General features: G+C 50.9%; 2 protein-coding genes across 2 annotated transcripts; one reads left to right on the forward strand and one right to left on the reverse strand.

Annotated features, from left to right (window-relative positions):
* Positions 1 to 2,606: 2,606 nt before the first annotated feature.
* DRAP1 (DR1-associated protein 1 (negative cofactor 2 alpha)) lies at positions 2,607 to 4,560 on the reverse strand. The gene is made up of 7 exons (XM_006860906.1): positions 4,472 to 4,560; positions 4,163 to 4,235; positions 3,989 to 4,082; positions 3,549 to 3,668; positions 3,352 to 3,445; positions 3,086 to 3,174; positions 2,607 to 2,818 (listed from the first exon to the last, which is right to left on the reverse strand). The coding sequence occupies exons 1-7, from the start codon at positions 4,511 to 4,513 to the stop codon at positions 2,710 to 2,712; spliced, it is 621 nt and encodes a 206-aa protein (XP_006860968.1). The 5' UTR covers positions 4,514 to 4,560; the 3' UTR covers positions 2,607 to 2,709.
* A 372-nt stretch (positions 4,561 to 4,932) lies between these two features.
* LOC102815059 (chromosome unknown open reading frame, human C11orf68) lies at positions 4,933 to 6,496 on the forward strand. Its single transcript, XM_006860907.1, has 2 exons — positions 4,933 to 5,051; positions 5,740 to 6,496. The coding sequence occupies exons 1-2, from the start codon at positions 4,933 to 4,935 to the stop codon at positions 6,494 to 6,496; spliced, it is 876 nt and encodes a 291-aa protein (XP_006860969.1).
* The last annotated feature ends 12,373 nt before the right edge of the window (positions 6,497 to 18,869 follow it).

Raw genomic sequence — 18,869 nt, forward strand, 5'->3', positions numbered from 1 at the left:
ACACTCCTGTAACACCAAAGGATACCACACAGTTGCCACCTTCCTCATCCATGGCACGGACACAACTGGGTCATGACACCACTGGCTTCCGGTGGCCCTGAGATCTGACCACTCTTCTGTCTCCTCAAGTGATTGTTCCAGGCCCTTCCTGTCAATACTCGGGGGTCACACACCCATCTCTCCAGGCCCTAGTCTGGGTCATTTTGGCCAGGTTAGGGTTCTCAGTGGTTTGAAGACTAGTTACTGTTCCTCAGTGTAGTACTGTTATTGTCAAATGCCATCAAGCCGGTTCCAACTTATAGCCACCCAGTGTAGGGTATCTGAGGAGCAACTGGTGAGTTTGAATTGCAGACCTTGTGGTTCAAACCAACCTTACAGTCCTGTGTTGATCCTAAAGCGCAAGACCAAGACTCCTCCTCAGTGTAGTAGTCATCACCTTTGTGAAATGGCTTCTGCCTTCAGACTAGATTATTTTAGATATTTGGCAGAATGCACTCTCTACTCCTTACACTGTCACCTGACCCACAGATCTTGAGTTTAAAGCCTGCAGAAGTCTCCAGCCTGCTGCCTGACCCGCGGATTTTGGATTTGCCAGTCCCCTGAGATTCCTTGAGCCAGTCCTTTGAAGCAAAACCATATGCAAAGAGTCCTGGCAGTACATTGGCTAAGCATGCAACTGGTAACTGAAAAGTCAGCAGTTTGAACACCAACCCCATCTTTCTTCCTCAGAGTAGCTGGGGAGTTTGAACCACCATCCTGGTACTTATCCTACAGTGCTACCGAATTCATCACAGCCACGTGTAATTCTAGAAAAACATGGCATCAGGATTGGAAGAAGACTCATTAACAACCTGCGATACGCAGATGATACAACCTTGCTAGCTGAAAGTGAAGAGGACTTAAAACATTTACTGATGAAGATCAAAGAGCACAGCATTTGGAATGGATTGCATCACAGTGTAAAGAAAATAAAAATCCTCACCACTGGACCAATAAACAACGTTCTTATCAACAGAGAAAAGATTGAGGTTGTCAAGGACTTCATTCTTCTTGGATCAACTATCAACACTCATGGAAGCAGCAGTCAAGAGATCATACGACGTATTGCATTAGGCAAATCTGTTTCACAAGATCTTTTTAAAGAGTTGAAGAGCAAAGATGTCAGCTTGAGGACTAAGGTGCGCCTGACCCAAGCCATGTTTTTTTCAATAACCTCATATGCATGCGAAAGCTGGACAGTGAATAAGGAAGATTGTAGTAGAATTGATGCTTTTGAGTTATGGTGTTGGAGGAGAATATTGAAAGTGCCATGGACTGCCAAAAGAACCAATAGATTCTTTTTGGAAGAAGTACAGCCAAAGTGTTCCTTGGAGGCCAGGATGGCTAAACTTTATTTCTCATACTTCGGACATATTGTTAGGAGGGACCAGTCACTGGAGAAGGAGATTATGTTTGGTAAGATGGAGGGCCAGAGAAAAAGAGGAAGCCCCCCAACGAGATGGATTGGCGAAGTGGCAGCATCGATGGACTCAAGTGTGGCAACAGTAGTGAGGTTGGCCCAGGATTGGGCAGTGTTTCATTCTGCTGTGCATAGGGTCACTATGAGTTGGTACCGACTTGATGGCACCTAACAACAACAACAACATGTAATGCTAAGGTCACCCCCAACTAGAAAAGGGCCCTCAGCCCCATCCCCACTCAAAGTTGCTGAAGAAGAAAGTTGGGGATCATCCTTGTCTCTCTCTCCTTCTTGACCCCACATCACAGTGCTCTTCATTGAGAACTCAAGCCTGCCCTGACCATAGATGCCTCCACAAGGAAACTTCTGATTGGTCAAAACCAGATGCAATCACAGCCTTCCCTTCTTTGTTGTTGTTGTTGTTAAGTGCCGTGGAGTTGGTTCTGACCCATAGTGACCCTGCACGGGGTTTCCGAGGCTGCAAATCTTTACGGGAGCAGAACGCCTCATCTTTCTCCCATGGAACCGCTGGTAGTTTCGAACTGCTGACCTTGAGGTTGGCAGCCCAACTCATAACCACTATGCTATATTGAAATGCTCCCAAAGCCCGTCTCCCCAGGTTGCACAGAGCCACAGTGGCCATCCTGAGGTATCAGTGCCATAGCTATAGGGCCTGCTCAGAAATGCCCATCAACTGACCAAGTTACTGCCCAGATGAGAAGCTCTTCACACTGTACCTACCTCATGCTGCTGCCCCTTCCCATAGAGCCTTTATCACACCTGCTCCAGGTAGGTTTTCAAAGCCAGTTGCCATTCCTTTTCCTACCTTGTTCATACCACCAACAGCCCAAGGCTGCTCAGAGAAGGGCAGAAGCTTGCCCAAGGTCACCCAGCACATTGAGATGGGGCATCCCATCAGCATAAGGAGCCGTCTGCTGATCAAGCTCCTCTGCCCACCTTCCCTCCATTCGCATCTCTGGGCCTGTCTGGACAGAACCTTGGGCACTGACCTTTCCCTTCACTCCACCACTGCCCAGCCCACCAGTCCTTACCCCAGCTCTGGGCAGAAGGCAGGTGGATGGATGGGAAAGGGGTCACAGAGCCCTGGACAGAAACTGGTCAGACACCAATGTCTCCTTGGATTTTATTTTAATAAATTTAAGAAGAGTTCTACTTTCACTTTTCACCCTCCTCCCCCCAGAGCAACTAAAACCAACTAAAAGGGGGCAGAGCCTGGGGGGCAGGGAGTGCTAGGAGTCATAATCCTCTTCATCCTCTGCGTCAGGTGCTGATGGGCCCGGGGGCGCTGGGGGCAGAGGCATAGTCGAAGAAGTGAAGGGCATGAAGGGTGTCGGGGGGCTGCAGGGGAGAAAGCAAGAGAAAATGATTGGGCCCGTTCCTGCCCAAGGAGCCAGCCCAGCGCCCTCTGTGCACACAGGGAACCACAGCCCAGAGAAGGCCTGTCCACTGCTCCTACCTGGAGTAGCAGGGAACCTTCTAACAGTAAAAATCACTCCCTTCCGTCTCACCCTCAAATCTGCCACAACACATAGAACTGGAGAGGACTGGAGGGACAAGTCTGCCTTGGGGAGTCTGCTGGCCTCCTGGCTCTGTGGGGTGACTTACCTCTGAAAGTTGGCAGGAGGATGGCTGGGCTGGGTTGGGGGCTGCAGAGTCTCCTCGTCTCCCTCTGTGTCTGTGTCCTCAGATTCATCCTGTGAGGGAAGCTGGGGTCAAGGTGACAAGAAATGGAATGTCTGGGCTCATCACTGGAGACCCTAGACCTCTGGGGTTATCTGAGGTGCTAAGAAACCCCTGGGTCACAGCCTCAGCCAACTCAGCCTTATGCTGAGGCGCCAGGTGCCACTCTCTCCGTCAGAGTCTGTCCTCACCTCCTGCTCGGAGTCTGTCCCAGAAAGCTTCTTGTCCTTGCCTTTGCTGCCCATGCCACCATTCTTCCGGCTGCTGCCGCCTGGCTTCCGGCCCCTTTGGGAAAGTACAGTCCATCTGCCCAAGGGTCTCCACCTACCTGAGCCACAAGCCAACTGGCCCCTTTTCACCTTCCCCAACTGGACACCTGGTCCCCTACCTGCGGGCACCCTTGTCCCCATCCATGTGGTTGTCTTCCCCATCCCCCTGCATATCAGGCACGGAGGCCACCAGGTCCTTCAAAAAATCAAACTGCTGCTCTAGTTCAATACACTGCTTCCTAGAAGTGGAGAGAAGACAGCACTCAGGGAGCAGCGGTGTGTGTAGGGGGTGCCAGATGACAAGGCCCTTGGGAATGGACAGCGAGGGGGTCTGGGATCAGGAGAGAGATGACTGAAGAACTCCCACCCCATCTCCACCCACCACCAGAATTCCCTCGGCTCGGAACACCCAGCCTCTCTTCTACCTCCTGGCTCCCAGGGCCTCCCCTCTCCCTCTATCTGAGCGGCCAGCCTGGGAGATAAAGTCCCGCCTCCCTCAAGCGAGTGATCTCCGCGGCCAGGCCCCTCCTAGCCCCTCCCAGCTGCATGGGCCCCTCACAGGTGGGACGTAGTCATGGTCTTGGCATTGCGAGACTGGGTCACTTGGCAAGCCTTTTTCAGCAGGGACTCCAGGAAGAGCTCCAGCGCCCGAGCTTAGAGGGTGTCAAGGAAAACGCGGTAGGAGGGTCTCACTCTCCCACGCCCCCCAACCCGCCAGTCCACAGCAGGATACAGATGATGACAGGCACAGCCGCCGCCACCTTCCCAATCTCCTCGTCCGTCTGCATGATCTTCTTGATCCGCGCCTAGGAAGTAGGGCAAAGAGCTTGGACCCCGCCGCCTCCTGCCCGAAAAGGGGCGCTGGGAGTACAAGACGAGAGTCCGGGGAAAGAGGAGGGGGTACAGACCGGGGGGAGGGGACGCAAGGGGGCGGGGCGTCCGGGCCCCTGGACACCATGAAGTACCCGCCCCCCCAGCGGGGCTCGGGTCCGGGCCTCTCGGGAACCGGGTCCTCTCCTCCCCAGCTTGGCCACGTGCTCACCGGCGGAAACCGCGCGTTGTACTTCTTCTTCTTGCTCGGCATCTTAGGGCCTCTCCCGACGCGCCGGGCCCAGCGCCGCCGCCCGTAGCCTCCCGGCCCCCGGGCCTGCTCGCCGCCCGCCTGTCGCGCTTCCCCCGGGTCCTGGCGCCGCCCGCTCCGCCCCCGCCGTTCCCCCACGGGGTCCTAGCGCCGCCTCTCAGGCGAAACTTGTCGTGCCCAGGGCCCTCCCCTTGAGCTCTGGGCGGTGCGTGTCGTCCCAGGCCGTCAGACCGGCCTTACCCGCCCGCCACTGAGGCCTGAAGAACGAACGTTAGCTCCGCCCTCGCCCTGCCCCTTTGGTTCCCGCGGTGGCTCCGCCCCCAGATCGAGCCCGCCCCGCCCCGCCCCGCCGAGCGGCCCGGCGGCCCCGCCCCGTGGCTGCGCTTGTCTATAAAGTTGTTGTTGAAGTGGCGAACGCTAAGATGGCGGCGGCGGCGGCGGCCGTGGCGGGGGCGGGGCGCAGTGGTGGCGGCGCGGAACCCCAGCAGGAGCGGAGCCGGGCCCGGGGTTGGACCGGAGCCGAGCGTAGCGAAGCCCGGAGGTGACGGCGGGATGGTGGGAAGGGTAGGACCAAAGCGGTGACCCAGCTCGGTTTCCGGGCGCTAATGGCGTCGGCCGCTGCGGAGCTGGGCCTCCCGCAGGGTGTAACTATCTTGGGTTCGAGTCCAGGCACCGTCCCTTCGACTTCAGCCTGGTTATTGCCGCAATGTCCTCATCTTTAAGTGGACATGATTACGTCCACCGGGAGGCCTGGCCCTACCGGGCGCGCCTCCGCACGCTCCCTTCCTTGCGTCCTTCCATTAAATCCAGAGCCCTGGATCCCCGCCAGGCTCCTGCCAGACGCAGAGCGCTTCGCCAGGGCCAGGAGGTGTGTGATGGGGCCGTGGGGCCGGCAGCTTCCAGCCCTTGGTTCACAATTCGGCGTTGCCATTCAGTACAGGTGTGACCTTGGGCAGGTCCCTCTTCTCAGAACTTGAGTCTTCTAAAGTCATTGAGAGTGTCAACTGTAACAATAGCATCAACACCTGGGTAGCTCTTACTCTGCCTCAGGCGCTGAATTTCCTGAGAAGGGAGCTGTGTGTTTCCATTGTGAAGATGAGGCAAGTGAAGCTCTGGAATGTGAGTCTTGCCCAGGGTCACACCACTTTGGCCAGTACCTGGCACCTGCAGAGCCTGGCCAGTGGGCACTATTATTGCAGACCTGCCCTGACTCTCTTTCCTTTCTACAGGATGGAGCCAGGTGAGGAGCCAGAGGAAGAAGACTCTCCAGGGGGCCGGGAGGATGGCTTCACTGCTGAGCATTTGGCTGCAGAGGCCATGGCAGCTGACATGGACCCCTGGCTGGTGTTTGATGCCCGTGACACACCCGCCACTGAGCTGGATGCCTGGTTGGCCAAATACCCACCATCCCAAGTTACCCGCTATGGGGACCCTGGCTCACCCAACTCGGAGCCTGTGGGCTGGATCGCAGCCTATGGGCAGGGCTACACCCCCAACTCAGGGGACGTGCAAGGCCTGCAGGTTGCCTGGGAAGCTCTGCAGACCAGCGGGCGGCCCATTACACCTAGCACGCTGCGTCAGCTGGCCATCACCCATCAGGTACTCTCAGGCAAGTGGCTGATGCACCTGACACCTGGCTTCAAGCTGGACCATGCCTGGGCTGGCATTGCCCGCGCCGTGGTCGAAGGCCGGCTTCAGGTGGCCAAGGTGAGCCCACGGGCCAAGGAAGGTGGGCGCCAGGTCATCTGCGTTTATACGGACGACTTCACGGACCGCTTGGGTGTGCTGCAGGCAGACACAGCCATCCGGGCTGCAGGTATTAAGTGCCTGCTCACCTACAAGCCTGACGTCTACACTTACCTGGGCATCTACCGAGCCAACCGCTGGCACCTCTGCCCCACTCTCTATGAGAGCCGTTTCCAGCTAGGAGGTGATGCCCGGGGCTCACGTGTGCTTGATCGTGCCAACAATGTGGAACTGACCTAGTGTGGCCAGATGGGAGAGACCACCCTCTGCTCTCCTGTGGAGATGAATGCTCCTTCCTTCCTCCGAGTTGCCCCAAGGAGGCCAGGCCCCAGCTCTGAGGACTGGGTTACGTCTGCCTGCATCTTTGACTCCCTTGAACCTTTGTCCTGCATTCAGGACTGACTGAAGCCCCTACAGGCAGAGGGGCTCTAGCTCCCTGAGGGCCAGTTCCTCAACCTCTCTCTTCGCTGCTGCTCCCCTCCACCTCCCAGGACCACAGACTGAGGCCAGACACCAGCGGAGAGCCATCGTCGGCCACCCTTGTCACGTCACCAGGCTGCATGGTCCCTCCTGCATTGTCCCCCTTTACTCTTTCTCTGTCACATGGGAGAAAGTGTCAGTGCTTCCAGTCCCTCCCCATGGAGCCTTCGAAGCCCACAGGGCAGGGACCCTGCAGCGGGGAAGGGAATAGTTGTGCCCGCTCAGACAGCGGGGTCTCCAGGGCCACGGCCACCGGGCCAGCCCCTGCCTGCAATTCACAGCCTGTATCAACTTCCCTCCTCAGCTCCCTTGTCATGTGCCTGCTCCTGGCATCTCAATAAAGTCCAGCTTGGGTTTGTCTTGAGTGTTTTTTAGAGACTGTTTTGGAGGTTCCTTGCTCTGGTGCCGTGGGGAGGCAGCAACACCGCACTACCTAGGTCTAGCTTCTGCCAGCATCTCTGCAAAGCCAGCTCTGCTCCCGGCTTCCCAAGAATCAGAATCCCCATTCTATGATTTCCCATAAATCCAAGGGTTTGGCCCATCCATGAAAGCCCAAGGGGCTACTACTAGCTTTACGTTTATGCAGAATAAACCCACTGTCACCAAATCCATTCTGACTCAGTGACCCAGTGTCAGAGAACTTTCTAGGGATTCTGAGACTAAATGTGGGAGCAGATAGTTTTACCTTTGTCCTGAGAAGCAGCTGGGGGATTGGTACCACTGACCTTGCAGTGAGCAGCCCAATGCTTTACCCACTGCAGCACCAGGGCTCCTTATGCATAATATATTTATGCAATAAGAAGCTCTGGTAGCGTAGATTATGAATCAGGCTGCTAAACTCATGGTTGGCAGTTTTAAACTACCAGCAGTTCCGCAGGAGAAAGATGAGGCTTTCTGCTCCAATAAAGATTTACAGCCTCGGAAACCCTGTACAGGGTCGTTGTGAATCGGAATCGATTCCACAGCATACAACCACCATCACCATGTACATCATGCATTTGAACATGCTATAAAGGGACCTCCTTGGCAGAGGCAGCTGGACCAGAACACACGGGTTGGATTGGTAAGCAGAGGATGGATTGAGTTTCAGCCTAGTCCACTGAATAGCCTATGCAACCCTCGGTGGCTGCCCTGGAAGTCCTATGAGTCCACTCTTCTCACACTGACCCAACTGTCACAGGGGGCACTGGACAGTCTGCAAAGCACTAAGATATGTGTCACCAAATCCTCAACCCCTTTGAAAAAGATTATTGGCTCCATTTTGTGGTCAGGGACACTAAGGACCAGAGGGGAAGGGAGTTCCCCAGGGTCATATAGGGAGTTGAATGAAAAAGCTAGATCTTGCACCCCCTTCCTGCCTCCTAAAGCCTTGCAGGAGAAACATCACCCCCAATTGGCTCCTCACAACCTACAAAGCAGTTTCACTGCCAGGATCTTACTGGGTTGCCCTGCTCTGAGGCTGCTGTAGTCTCTGGGAGTCTGGCTCCTGCCACCCCACCCCGACTCTGCCCTGCCCTGGTCTTGGTCTGGGGCCAGGGCATCTGGCAGGGAACCCCTTGGGACACTGCTCTCGTGCGATGTGCTAAAGCTGACTCAGCCTCTAGCAGCCTCACCAAATTGGAATTTGGAGCAGGGGAGCGGAGATGCCACTCAGCTGTCTGGGTGGAAGTGGGTGAGTCAAGTGATGCTGGCTGGGCCCCCTCCCCAGCTTCCTTCCCAACCAACTCCCTAGGGGCTGGCTTTGGGAAGTCCCCAGAGATGTAATGGTCTCCAAGCTAGTTTGGTGCCCTGATCCCTCAGACCCACAGTGCCTTCTACTTGACCAAAGAAGGGGAAGACTTGGGAGCCCTGGCCTCATGGTTCCCACCAGGATGCCCACATGATGCCAACAAAACCTAGTTCAGTTCGTATAGCAGTTCACACACTCATCTCCTCTTCCCCCTCTAGCCCAAACCTCTCATCTCCAACCTATCTCTTCTGCCCACGCTCAGTCCACTGGCACCAACTGGCAACTCCTTTACTCCCTGGCATGAAGTCACAGGTCTCGGACTTTAGGTTGTGCCCTCTGCTGCACACAACTGTGTGGTTACTGCGTGCCCCAACACCACCTGCCCAGACTGTGTGCCCCCCACTCTATGAGGGTCCACATCACCTCAGTCCAGTCCTGTCCTCGGAGCATTTATGGAGCCTCGCAATAAATGAATGAGTGAGCCAACCACTCCCATCTGGCCCAGGAAGCCCCTCTAGTTTCTCCTCCAGTCGCAGCTTCAGTCTCTTGTTCAGGAGCCTGGCTGCCTGTGACTTACTCACACGTGTCCAGATCAGTCCCTCCCCTCGCACTACCATGTATCTACCCCCCCCCCAGGGTGTCTTCCTTGTCTGGCTCAGGATGTGGCCTAGCACAGATGCCAAGTATTGCAATTGAATGAAAGTCATTCTCTCTGATCCACATCCTATGAAATCGTAACAAGAGGCAGACACAATGCTGAGTGTTTATTTACTTTATCTGAACCCTGACCACTGCACATAAGGGCACCTGATGCCTGGAAGTGTGTGTGGGGGGGGGGGGGGGCTGCAAGAACAAATTAACCCCAGTAAAAATTTAGAATTGAATTTATACAGCACACAAGTTGGGGCCTCAGAACCTGTGAGAGAGACACTGGGCTCACAGAAAGATTCCTACTTTATTGACGAAGAAACTGAGGCCCAGGCAGGACAGGAATTAAGCTACCTGGGCAGGAAACAGCTGAGTTAGGAGAAAGCTCCAGCCAGAGCTTTGGCAGGGATCTTGGGGATTTTCCCAGGGGCAGCTGCACCCCACTCCCGCCTGCTGGGAGGGGCCCTGGCAGGGATGAAGCTTGGGTCACACGGCTGATTCATTATGGAGAGAAACTCCCCACTTCTCTTACATGTAACCTGAAGACACCTCCAGACCCACAATCCAATCCCCCCATCCCACATTTTCCTGGCCACTGGCCTCCTGTCAGGGCAGAGAAGACCCCAGGCTTGGCAGAGGGACAGAGAGGGGGCAAGGGTCAAGGCTTGGGAACAGCTTCCCCGGCAATACAAACCAGAGGTTGGAGTCCTCTCAGAGCACCTCAGATGTCCTTCCTCACCCATTTTATAGATGAGGAACCCACTGCCATCAATTTAATGCCACAAGTCCTGGGGTGGCGCTGTAGGTTAATGCCTCAGACTGCAAAGCCATTTGAACCGCAAGGTCGGCGGTTCAAGCTCAGCAGCTGCTCCTTGGAAACCCTCTACAGGGTCGCTATGGGTCGGAACTGACTCGATGGCACTTCACAACAACAGCCACCTGGTGACTCTATAGGCTAGAGTAGAACTGCTCCATAGGGTTTCCCACCTTCTCCCATGGAGGGGTGGGTGGATTTGAACCATCAGCCTTCCAGTTAACAGCCATAGCTTTAACCACTGTGCCCCAGGGCTCCTACCGCTGGGAAAACTGAGGTTCAAACAACCTCTCCAGACATCTTTGGTACCAGGCACTGCACTGACTTCCCAGACATTAATTCATTCCAGAAACAATGGAGGTAGAAGAGTTATTTAAAGTTGACCAAGGGCACAGCCACCACATCTCTCCAGATGTGCAAATACACACCTCTGGCAGGCAGCTTCAACCCTGGTCCCTGAGCAGTTTTCGCCCCTGGGGGCAAAGATCTCCCTGGGGTGAAGTTGGCTATGTTTTCTGGAGATCTTCTACCCTCGGGTGTCACCTCTGCCTTTGGGGACCCTGGGGACAGGCAAGTCACCCAGCTGGGCGCTGGCTCCTTTTCCCCAGGGTCAAGGGGAGAAAGTTGGCTCCTGCGGAAAAATCTGCGGGACACTGAGAGGGCAGCAAAGCATTCCCGCCAAAATCTTCGGGGGGGGGGCGGGGGGGTTGACTCCTTTCCAAACCTCGATCCATTCCTCACGAGTCAGAGCCTCTCTTTCCTGTCTTCACCCCCTCCCACCCCTCCCCTCCACACACACCAGCCACCCCACCTGACTCCTGTCCTCCCAGTCCCCCCGGGCACTCCGGGGAGGCGTGACCACGAGTTCAAGCGTGAGTTCTGCCCCATCCGGCTCCCACTCACACTGAGTGACTCACTCCCTCGCCCCCCATGACTCAGTTTACACCCGGTGCCTGGAGGTCCTCCCAGAGAGGGTGGGGCTGGTTTATTGGCCCAACCCGAGCCCGCCAGCCTTTCATCCCAGGATGAGCGCTTCATTCACCCCCTGGCCCAGTAGGGGCTGGCAACCGCGGGGCAGCACTTCCGGCTCCCGGCTCCTGGGTGGAGCCTGGAAGCCCCAGAGGGTGAGGGTAAAGGACAGGCTACCTCTGTCCTATGCTGAGGTTTTCAGGGGCTGGAGGTGAACGGGGCGGACTGAGCTGTCAGAGTCAACCTGGACTCCCGTAGCAGAGCCGCAGACACCCGGGGTTCTGAGAACTGCTTCCCAAGGCGCAAAACACCACAGCGAGAATCCTCAGACTATGTACCGAGCCTGGTACTAAGGTCAGCCACACCTAGTGTCATTTATTCCCCACAGCCTGGGAAGCAGGTATGCTTAGTATCATATCCCTTTTACAGGTGAGGAAACTGAGGCATAGAGAAGGGATTTGTCCAGTTTGGAAAGTGGGGAAGTGGCTGATCTGGGCTGGTTGAAGCAGGGAAGAGGGCCCAATGGTCAACTCTCATCCTGCCCACATAGAATCTTCACTGAGACCTTTGCATTTAGGGAGCACAGCCAGTAAACCACTGGTCCACAAGAAGGGAAACTGAAGCTCCCAGAGGGAAAAGACCTGGTCAGAGGGCACACAGGAAGTCAGAGACCCAACCAGGGCTGGAGTTAAGTCTCTTATGTCTCCTCAGGCTATCCTGGGCTGGAGAAGTGGCTGGTACAGGAAGGGTGCCCCAGAGAAGAAGTGAGAAAGTAACAGTCCTGTCCTGATTCCATGGAGCCTCAGGGTCCTCATTTGCACATCCAAACAGGACTGCAATTCCAACACAGTGGTTTGAGGTGTGGGACAGCAGAGTGAGTGGCATTCATGTGTGCTCAGGGCATCAAAAGAATCAGAAAAGAAGGCAGCTCCCTGCATCCGTGGTAATGCCCAGGCTCTAGAAACAACAGTCCCTCGCCACTCTTGTCCCATCTCCTTCCTCAGCCCCAGGCCCAACCAGACACCTCCCTCCAACCCTTGAGGGCCCCAGTATCCAGGCCAGAAGATGTTTTTCTCTAGCAAGGGAATCCCACCTCCATCCCAGACTCCAACCTCTGTCAATTGACCATAGATCACTTCTGTGTTCAAACTACTCTCATGGCTCCCTCATCCCCCGGATCAAGTCTCAGCCAGGCATTCAAGGGCCTTGGCTAGAGCTCACCCAGCCCATCTGTCCAGGTCATGGTCCAGCACCCATTCCCCACATGCTCTGAATGAATCCTAGCTACACCGGACCAGTCCTCTGCATGCACACGCAGGACTTCATGCCTGTTGTCTCCTACACCGGGAATGTCTCCCCAACCTCAAATCTTGTTCCTCTGTCAGGAAGCCTTTGCCCACCCTTCCACCTCAATCATGAGAAAGAATCCTTCATTCCTGGGAGTTCCTGTAACATCCTGGCATTTTCTATCTGGTGTCAGAGCTGTTTTCCTAAGTATCTGGCCATCTCTCTGGACTATAAGCACCTTGGGCCAAGACCAAGCCTTTGATCATCTCTACTTCCCCACATTTGGCTCAATTCAACTTTTAATTCAGCTAACTCAGAAGAAAGGATAAAGAAATTGTAGTATATCCTTGCAATGGAATACTACTCAACAGTGAAAACGGGCGAGCTATTTATTACTACATGTAACAGCTTGAAGGAATCTCACAGACATAAGGTTGAGAGCTAGAGGCCAGACAGAAACAAGCACATACTGTAAGATTCCATTGATGTGGAATTCTACAATAGTCCAGAGATTTCTGAGATGGGAGAAAGGGAATATTGACTGCAAAGGAGCAGTAGAAAAATTTCTGGAGGGATGAAAATGCTCAGTATCTTGATTAGAATGGTTACATGAGTGATGCATTGCCCAAAACACATGATTAATATATGTGTGTGGTGGGGGTGAATTGAGTGAAGGTTTCCGGAGCAGATCATCAGTTTAACATTCATCAAATCATACGCTTCATTTCACTTCAATGATGACAATCCCCTGCATGTACCATGAGTTAGCAGTACTTACCTCTATTCCCTCCAACTCTTCTACTCCTCCCCTACGTTCATCTTTCTTCTACCTAACCTCCCTCTTGTTGTATATTTCCTTCTCTGTCACCCAAGTTAACATGTACCTACCCTCTAGCCAGTGAAGGGAGAATTAGTCAATATATTTTTAAAGTGTGAATTTAATCAAGTGTAAAATACACAGCAATCAAGTTTTTCAAAAATATTTTATGAGGCAGATCTATATATACTCAATGGAAGGATTTTCAAGATAGAAGAGAAAAAACAGTAAGGAGCAAACAGTGAGTTGTTGTTGTTATGTGCCATGGAGTTGGTTCCAACTCATAGCGACCCTGTAAATCCGAGGCTGTAAATCTTTAAGGGAGCAGAAAGCCTCATCTTTCTCCCCCAAACAGCTGGTAGTTTCCAGAAAGCAATATTCTGGGCTTAAAGATACAGAAGAAATTAGTTACAAAGTTTGGAAGAGGGGGAGGTGGAAAGAAGCAGGAGGGTTTCTCATCATATATCCTTTTGTATCTTTTGGATTTTGAGTGAATACATTGTCTAGTGGAAAAGAAATGCATTTAAAATTTGTTTAATAAGGCAACATTAAAATACAAATCATCAAACAGTGATTCAAGGTACAACAATAGGTCTTTATTCACCTGGACCAATAGAGAAAAGAGAGTCAAGGACTAGGAGGGGATATGGAATGTGTTTTACTGACTACAAAAAGACTTTCAATTGTGTGGATCATGACAAGCTATGGACAACATTGCGGAGAATGAGTATTCCAGAACACTTAGTTGTGCACATGGGGATACCTGTACATAGACCAAAAGGCAATTGTTCAAACAGAACTAGGGAACACAGAATGGTTTTAAATTAACAAGGGTATGCTCCAGGGTTGTATTCTTACACCATACTTATTCAATTTGTATGCTAGTAAATAATCTGAGAAGCTGGATTCTAGGAAGAAAAACGTGGCATCGGGATTGGAGGAAGACTCATTAACAATATGCAGATAATACAACCTTGCTTGCTGAAAACAAAGAGGACTTAAAATTCTTATTGATGAAGATCAAAGACCACAGCCTTCCACCTGGGTTGCATCCCAATGTAAAGAAAACAAAATCCTCACCACTGGACCAATAAATAATATCCACGTAAATAGAGAAAAGATTGAAGTCATCAAAGACTTCATTTTACTCAGATCAACTATTAACACTCATGGAAGCAGCAGTCAAGAAATGAAATGATGTGTATTGCATTAGGCAAATCTGCTGCACAAAACTTCTTTAAAGTGTTCAAAAGCAAAGATGTCAGTCTAAGGACTAAGGTGCACCTCACCCAAGCCATGGTATTTTTAAATAACCTCAGATGCATATGAAAGTTGGATAATGAGTAAGGAAGACCATAGAAGAATTGATGCATTTGAGTTATGGTGTTGGAGGAGACTATTAAAAGCACCATGAACTGCTAAAAAAAAAAAAAACCAATCTGTGTTGGAAGAAGTACAGCTAGAGTGCTCCTTGGAAGCCAGGATGGCCAGACTTCGTCTCTTATACTTCTGACATATTGTCAGAAGGGACCAGTAAGGTGGAGGGTCAAAGGAAAAGAAGAAGACCCCCAGCGAGATGGATTGGCACAGTGGCAGCAGCAATGGACTCAAATGTAGCAATGAATGTGAGGTTGGGGCAGGATGGGGCAGTGTTTCATTCTATTGTGCATGGGGACACTATGAGTTGGTACTGACTCGATGGCACCTAACAACAACAACATGGAATATGTAGCGAATTACTGCCATGAATAACTAACTGAGTCTTTTATAAAGAGACCAAAAGAACTAGATGGTGCCTGGTTACCGTTCTTGAACATTTTTATCAAAGACTTCATAAAAGAATTCTGATCCCAAAGGGGAAGATGTAAAACTAAATTTCAAATTCTCTTTGTAGCACCATGGAGGCTAAGGTGACCCTCTAAAACTATTGCCCTGAGATCATCTTTAAAGCTTAAACTAAAATATTCCCTGAAGCCATCTTAAATCCTTTAGTTTAACTATTAAAATAAAAAAACTACCTTTAGCATTATGCTCTTTAGAAAACTATCTATATGGGATCAAATTGACAACAGCAAGTGGAAAGGTTAGATAAGGCATCTTAAGGGGCAGTGAGTTTGTGTTAATCATGAGTCAGGAATAACTCAGACAGAGGGTGAAAAGGAGGGGGCATTACAACACAAAGAATGTCATCAAAGCCACTAAATTGTACATGTAGCAGCTGTTGAGTTGGTGTCATGTTTTGCTCAACAATAACAAAATAAATAAAATTTAGAGAAAAAAGTACAAATCATGTTCTAACTGGAAATTATATACATATATTTCTTTTTAAATAACTTCTATATGAGGCTTTCTACTCCCGTAAAAATTTACACCCCCTTGGAAACCCTGTACTGGGTCGCTATGGGTCGGAACCGACTCGATGGCACTTAACAACAACAACAATTTCTATTTTTAAATTATTTGTATATGTGTGTACATGTATCACAAAATTACATAACGACAACAACAACAAAAACCCACAAGGAATTTAAAAATTATTCTAAGCTGAAAAAAAATAAAAGGAATAGCCAGCCTAGTTGTAGGGAATGAAGCCAGGACAAAGGAGAATAAATGTTTGTTATTTGAATTGAAATATCAATCCCAGATGTGGAGCAATTGTAACTTTTACCCACTGCTGGTAAAATGTAAAATGGTACAACCACATAGGACAGTTGAGCAAAATCAACTCAAGCCAAACATATACCTATTCTGTTGTTGTTAAGGGACATCGAGTCAGTTTCAACTCATAGCAACTCTGTATGGGGTTTCCAAGGAGAAGATGGGTGGCTTTGAACTGCCAACCTTGTAGTTAGCTGTCCAGTACTTATCCTACAGTGTCACACCAGGATGCCACTCTGGTGGTGGTTATGTGCCGTGGAGTCGGTTCTGATTCATAGAGACCCTGTACAGGGTTTCCAAAGCTGTAAATCTTTAAGGGAACAGAATGCCTCATCTTTCTCCTGCGGAACAGCTGGTAGTTTCGAACTGCTGTCCCTGAGGTTCACAGCCCAATTTGTAATCACTACACTACCAGAGCTCCTTAGGATGCCACTCTATGACCTAGGAATTCCACCCAGGCGTATGTCTAAGAGAAATGAATACAAATGACCACCATAGGTCACGTTAAGAATGTGGTCCACCTTACTAGTCCACCTTACTGGTCCCTTCTGCCAATATGTCTGAAGTATAAGAGATGAAATCTGGCCATCCTGGCTTCCAAGGAGCACTCTAGCTGTACTTCTAACAACACAGATTGGTTTGTTCTTTTGGCAGCCATATTCATAATTGTCTCAACTGACCACAAGGGCCTCAAAGTCATCAGCAGAAGAATGGAGAGACTGATTGTGGGGTATTCATGGAATGGAATTCCAGGAAACAATAGAAAAGAGGAGATCACTTGTTCACCCAACAGTGTGGATGAGTCCTTCAGACGTGTTGCGTGAAAGAAACCAAACACAAAAAAATATATTCACACTGTATGGTTCCATTTATATGATGTTCAAGAACAGGTAATACGCATATATGGTTGTTGTTTCGTGCCTTCAAGTCGGTTTTGATTCACAGAGACCCTGTATAGGGTTTCTGAGGCATTACATCTTTGTAGGAGCAGAAAACTTCATTTTTCTTCCACGGAGCTGATAGCAAGCTTGAACTGCCGCCCTTGTGGTAGAAGTCATAATAGTGATGAATTGTAGGTGAGGGGTGGTGGCAGGGAGCAGGCATACGAGAGCTTCCAAGCTGCTGGAAATGTCCTTGATCTTGATCTTGTAGCTATCCAGGTGTGATGATGGTATTCGTGAACCATCATTGGTTCCATGTCATAGCAATCCTGTATAGGTAGGGTTTCTGAGGTTGTAAACCTTTATGGGAACAGAAAGTCATCTTTCTCCCAAGGAACTGCTAGTAGATTTGAACTGCTGACCTTGCAGTTAGCAGCCCAACTCATAACCCACTATGATACTAAGGCTCCTTCACACATGTAAAAAGTCATTGAGCTGAACACTGGATGAAAGTTTTTACTGTGTACGCTATGGCGCTGTATGAAAGGCACTAGACTGTTATCTACAAGGTAAATGACTGGAGCCCACCAGCCGCTCTGCAGGAGAATGAGGAGACTTTCTGCTCTTGTAATGATTACAGCCTCAGAACCCCCATACAGGATGGCTATGAGTCGGAACTGACTCAATAGCACTTAACAACAACAACATGTTGTATTTTAATCACAAAAGAAAAATGAATGGAAACTGAAAAAAACAGTAAGCATCACCTCTAGCAGCCTTGTAGGGCTTTCTGGGGCTCAAAGAGGTAAGACTGGCCAAAGGCATACAACAGCCAAGGGGCAAGGGTAAAGTCTCTCAGATCTCTCCCTCCCCACAACTCTCAGCAGCTTCTGTGTCCCCTGGGGGTCTCTCCTGGCCTCCCTGGCTGGGAGCTATGAGGTCAGGGCCCAGGAACGAACGTTCCTGCAGCCACAAGGCGGGAGTTGGTGACTGAGGTCCTTGGAATGTGCTGCTTCTGTAAGGACCTCCTGGTAGCTCAACCAACCGTTAGAGCAGGAAGGGACTTTTCAATCATGTAGTCACACACACACACACACACACACACACACACACATTCCTTATTGAAATAAAGACTTGGAAACTGAAACCCACAGGTACAAGAGACTTGCCCCAAGTCAGGAGGAAAGGGCTGAACCACTGTTTCCTTAGCTACCCAGGCTGCTTGGGGAAAATGCAGGGATGGTCTTTTGGGGCAGGAGGTGGGATACAGTCAAGCTGATCTATGTCAGGCATGGAATGTGCCACCACCTGGCCACCCGTGTCATCCCGTTCTGTCCAACTTCAGTTCAGCCAAGGATATCAGCTATTTGTGTGTATATGTGGGCTTGCATGTACTCACATGTGTGCTCCATGCCTTCTTATGTCAGAGTTCCAAGGATGACTACCCCTAAGGCTTTTAATTAACATGCATGTTTATTTTTTATACTATTGCTCAAAGACATCCTGTTGGCACAATGGTTAAGTGCTAAACAAAAGTTGGCCGTTCAAACCCACCAGTGGCTCCACAGGGCAAGTCCTGGTGATCTGCTCCTTTCAAGATTTACAGCCAAGGAAACCCTCTGAGGTTTTTTCTTCTGCATCACATGGAACCACTATGAGTCAGAATTGACCCAATGGTACCCAACAACAACTGTTTTCAACTTCTTGCTCTGTGCCTGGTGCTGTGCTAAGCAAGTGACATTATTTTACTTCGGTCCCCTAACAACCCTGAGAAGTAATTATCATGGATCTCTCCATTTTTCAGAAGAAAGAGAAGCTCTGACTGTGTGCCTCTGTGTCACATAGCCGGTGAGCACCCCGGCAGCATCCAACCCAGGATCCAGAACTTTCTGATTCCATGGTTCACACTGCTGCAAAATCTCTCTCTCTCTCTTACACACATCTATGATTTTCATTCTGATCAACTGCTGTGATTTCTCTTCAGAGGAAGCCAAGCCTTGAGTAGAACAAGGGCGCTGGGAGAGGTGGCAACTGACCACCACCTCCCCCACCGCCCCCCAGGACAAATACTTTCACATCTGTAATCTCATGTGATCCATACAATAGCCCCATGAGGTCAGCGGGAGGCCCAATTATTGCCATTGGAACAGACTCAGAGGGGAGGTGACACTGACAGAAAATGACCCCTCTAAGACTGGAACCCCAAAGTCAAGCTGGCCTTCTAGCTCTAAGCCCTGAGCCAGCCCACAGACCCCTGGCCTCTGTTTTCCAGGAAATCAGCCCAAGACCCTGCTTCTTTGGAGCTCGCCTTCCCCCCAGGCAACATTGGA

The sequence above is a fragment of the Chrysochloris asiatica genome, unplaced genomic scaffold, assembly GCF_000296735.1.
Source record: "Chrysochloris asiatica unplaced genomic scaffold, ChrAsi1.0 scaffold00040, whole genome shotgun sequence".
NCBI lineage: Eukaryota > Metazoa > Chordata > Mammalia > Afrosoricida > Chrysochloridae > Chrysochloris > Chrysochloris asiatica.